This window comes from Octopus bimaculoides, chromosome 8, assembly GCF_001194135.2.
Source record: "Octopus bimaculoides isolate UCB-OBI-ISO-001 chromosome 8, ASM119413v2, whole genome shotgun sequence".
Classification (NCBI taxonomy): Eukaryota; Metazoa; Mollusca; class Cephalopoda; order Octopoda; family Octopodidae; genus Octopus; species Octopus bimaculoides.
Genome location: NC_068988.1, coordinates 79,177,099 through 79,181,164, shown reverse-complemented (window position 1 = coordinate 79,181,164; position 4,066 = coordinate 79,177,099). Strand labels below are relative to the sequence as shown.

Below are 4,066 nucleotides of genomic sequence, written 5' to 3'. Positions count from 1 at the left end.
GTGTGTGTGTGTGTGTGTGTGTGTGCTCACTCTAAGGACATCGAATGAAGAATCGATGCAATGTTTAGTAAATACTCATTGTATCTCTAATTTGTTAGATGAAAGTCTGTCATTCGTTTTGGAGACAACAAGCATTTCCAGACTTCTATGCAAATTTGTTTCAGAATACAAGATATAGAACTTGTAAGATCCACATCTGTTTAGCATAGTTGTTCTCAGAGGTTTAGGTGAAAGATTCACATTCACTGACCAGCTGACCTCTACAACGGTGATTTACTTTTGTTCCTCGTCCCACAGAATAATATTTGTCTTGCCTTTGCACCGGATTGCTGTTTTTATTGGAATGTTTCACTGGTGTTGCTTGTTTTTAAAGCAGTAGACACACTCTGGTTCCATTGTGCCTTATTGTATGACTACCAGGACAATATATCTTGCGTTTAGCTTAGTAAGTAAACTTGGTAACAATTATATGCACCATGAGGAGGCTGTGACTTGAGAGTAACTACGGGCAGCTGGTGACGATCTTCCGTATTACTATTCCCCAATAGAATTTTCTATCAGAGCGTTGAGGTTTGGAGGTATCTTTATCTCTTTTATTGACCAAATATTTAGTTGCTATTCCCTGCTCGTGAACAGCAAGTGCCATATTCTCCCTGGTGGAATGTAATGTATGTATGGTAGGTCCCAGAATAACTACTAGATTTGTCAATGATGTTGGTACAATCTAGTTTCTGGAACATGTAATCGTGCATAACTTTCTGTTGATGAGAGTCACTGTCTAATTGGGTTTGTTAAAAGTAGGATTTTCTATCATCCCCTAGTCAACTGGATAGCTCTATACTCAGAATATATCTATACTGGAGTTCTTCACCTATAATCAAGATGCTATCATTGTTACTGTTAAGTGCGCATGCTGTTTAGTAAATGCGATGCGATTTTTAAGCACCATTTGAACTAACATTAAGTATCTACCGCCAATCCTTCTGGTTAATAGAGATCGTGTCAGTGCCACCGTTAATGTAGGAATTATCAATGGTCAAATTACTGATCTCTTCACGTATCAAGTGCAGTGCTTCAAACATTAGTACCAGCATTGTGACTGCATAAAATGGCTCATCGAGTTTGAATGTGAACAGATCTGACTTACATACGTTTTGAAGTCAGCTGCACTATTCCCTTGTCACTCTGGATCTATTCATTGCAATATTTCCATCAATTCCAAGATACTTTTTGCATTCATCATGGTATATATCTATTTATGTATATGTGCACATATGCGTATACATAGTTATAGTAAATATCTAACTTGACTCACATCTCTTTCTCATAAGAATACATATGAATCTCCTAGATTCTATTCTTCTGCTATTTACTTTCTCAAGTTCATTATAAATTTTGCTTATACTTCCTCCACTGAAGAGTACATTGATATACATAATTAATTAATTTATTTAATTCATTTAATCTAATTCAATTCAATCATGAATTTGCATGATTTTTATATATCTGTACGAAACGATCGTTTGCATGAATTAAAATTCTCATATATTTTAACAACTTACACACACACTCACGCACACGCACACACACACACACACACACACACACACACACACACACACACACACACATATATATATATATATATGTATGTATATATATATGTATATATATATATATATGTATATCTATCTATCTATCTATCTATCTATCTATCTATCTATCTATCTATCTATCTATCTATATATATATATATGTATCTATGTATGTATGTATATATGCATGCCGTGTTTCATATATAAAGGATGTTTACAGCAAAAATTAACTTCCAGTCTAATAACGAGGAGTATAAAGTTTAGGAAATATTCTTTAAAATCCTTACCCGGTCACTTTCTTCTTGATGATGACAACAATCAGGTGGACAGCCACTAAAAAACAAAAAAAAGGAAGCCACTTACATAGAGCTCGAATAAAGCAACAAACAAATAAGATCAGCAAATAAGCTTCGAAGGCGGGGAGTTGTCAGAATCGTTTAAGCATCGGAAAAAAAAAAACATACTTTGCAATGCCTTTTATCTTCAGGGGTCAATAAAATTAAATGTCTGTCAAATACTGGAGTCGATAGTAGCAACTAAACTCCTTCGCCTCAATAAATGAAATTAATCTTTCTGTGATAAAACAGCATATCAGATTTAAATCTTTTTTATATTTTACTTAAGTTTTACGTGTTAATCTACGAAAATTGAGGACACTGATTAATTTTTAAATGTTTTATAATCATATAACGATGACATTATCAAGGGTTTTAGCTAAGAACTCCGTCCTTCTTTCATCGATATATTTGGACACTAACTGTAAATTTTAAGAGAGGACTAATGCCATAGTAATGATCTACGTCAGAAAATAGTAAATGCAAAATGAGTGGAGTACATATTTTTTTTCCATCGTGAAGAACAGGAATGTAACGTTTCGCGCAGAAGCTCTTTGATGAAGGGCTGTTCCCTAAACATTTAACCTGCCTTCCGCACAAAAATATATTTCAATTAACCAATTTCTCGTACATATCTGTATACTGAGGTTTCTTCCAGTACATATTTTCACATGCACATTTTATACCGATAGCAGTATTGGTAAGGTGTTGAACAATTTAGCAAAGAAGGAGTTGACTATATCCTGTTTTTTTTCTTTCTTTATGATAACAGTGGATGATAGAGTAAAATAGCAACAACCAGCCAAAGAATTCGGTATATAATATTCATTGTATTATAATTATAACGGAGACAAGTAACTTTAACATTGATCCCCTCTACCTATCTTTTATTGGCTATTACAATACAAGAACAACTCATAACTGCACTTCTAAAAGGACAAGAGTCTTTCTTGCTTGCACTAGTGACTTCAAATTACTTTCATGACTACTGTTTCTCGCGAATCGAACGAGCAGGTAAATACTTTCACATTGGTTCATATTTTCTACTTTTTACAGCTTGAGGTAGTATTAGCTTTGCAAAGCTTATTTTTTCTTGATGCAATTCCATTGGTTCCTCGATTTATTCAGGAAGACATCATCAAAGTACTAATACGTGTTTTCATGTCAAAGTAAATAATTCACGTATGAGATTTTTTGCCTCCTGCCAATAGTTAAAATATTACAATGTCTGTCATTATCTATAATCATATTGAGCTTAATGTAGGAAATATATATGTTTTGCAATTGACTACCACTTTTATTTGGTTACTGTAATATATCATCATCATCGTCGTCGCTGTCACTGATGTTGTTTTACGTTCGCTTAACCAGAGCAATGTTGGGCAGCACATTCTTGGGTATAGCCGTTTATATTGATCCCAATAATTATTTTATCGACTGGTGCATATATTTAAGTGATTTTGGATGGACAAAAGACAAAACGGAGCTGGATAGGGTTTTAAGTCAGAACATGAAGGTCCATAACCAAATACCAAAACCTGCTTTTCCGACGTTGCATAACCGGTTCTTCGATCTATCTCCAGATAAATGGAATTGGTGAGTTGCTTTAACAAGTACTAATATTATTACAGTGATTATAGGCACTTCTATAAAATAAATTGAAAAACGGCGAATCGTGAAAATCTTCTGTCAATTGTTAAAAGGTGCAAAATGAAATAGTTTGGTCATATAACACAACATAATAACACTATAACTCTAGCGAATATGATCATTGAAAGGAAACATTCCTGGCAAAAGAGGAAGATCACAAATAATGTGGCTGAGCAGCCTTGATGAATGGACAATGAAGATAATTGAAAACGCGAATTTGGTAGAAGCCCGGGAAAAAAATTGAAAGTTCAGCGTCTTACTCTGTTTCCCTGGGTTGTAATTGTTTGAAGGAATAATGAAAGCAATGGTAATTTATACGTTACGAGCCGGAGCTCTGGAACTGAGAAATATCATATTATCTTAACACATGTTTATAAAATCAATTTAGTACTACTTTTCTTTATCATCTTCAAAATTCCATTTATATGCATGCAGGTATGTATATATACATGTATGTATGTATGTATGTATGTATGTATGTATATA

The 4,066-nt window shown here is 33.8% G+C and overlaps 1 protein-coding gene across 1 annotated transcript in view; it reads right to left on the bottom strand.

Annotated features, from left to right (window-relative positions):
* The window catches only part of LOC106878501 (polycomb complex protein BMI-1), a 195,947-nt gene that overhangs the window by 18,993 nt on the left and 172,888 nt on the right, over positions 1 to 4,066 (bottom strand). The window contains exon 6 of the mRNA XM_052969864.1: positions 1,883 to 1,928. Coding sequence (XP_052825824.1) covers positions 1,883 to 1,928 — 46 coding nt within the window. The remainder of the gene's footprint in view (positions 1 to 1,882; positions 1,929 to 4,066) is intronic.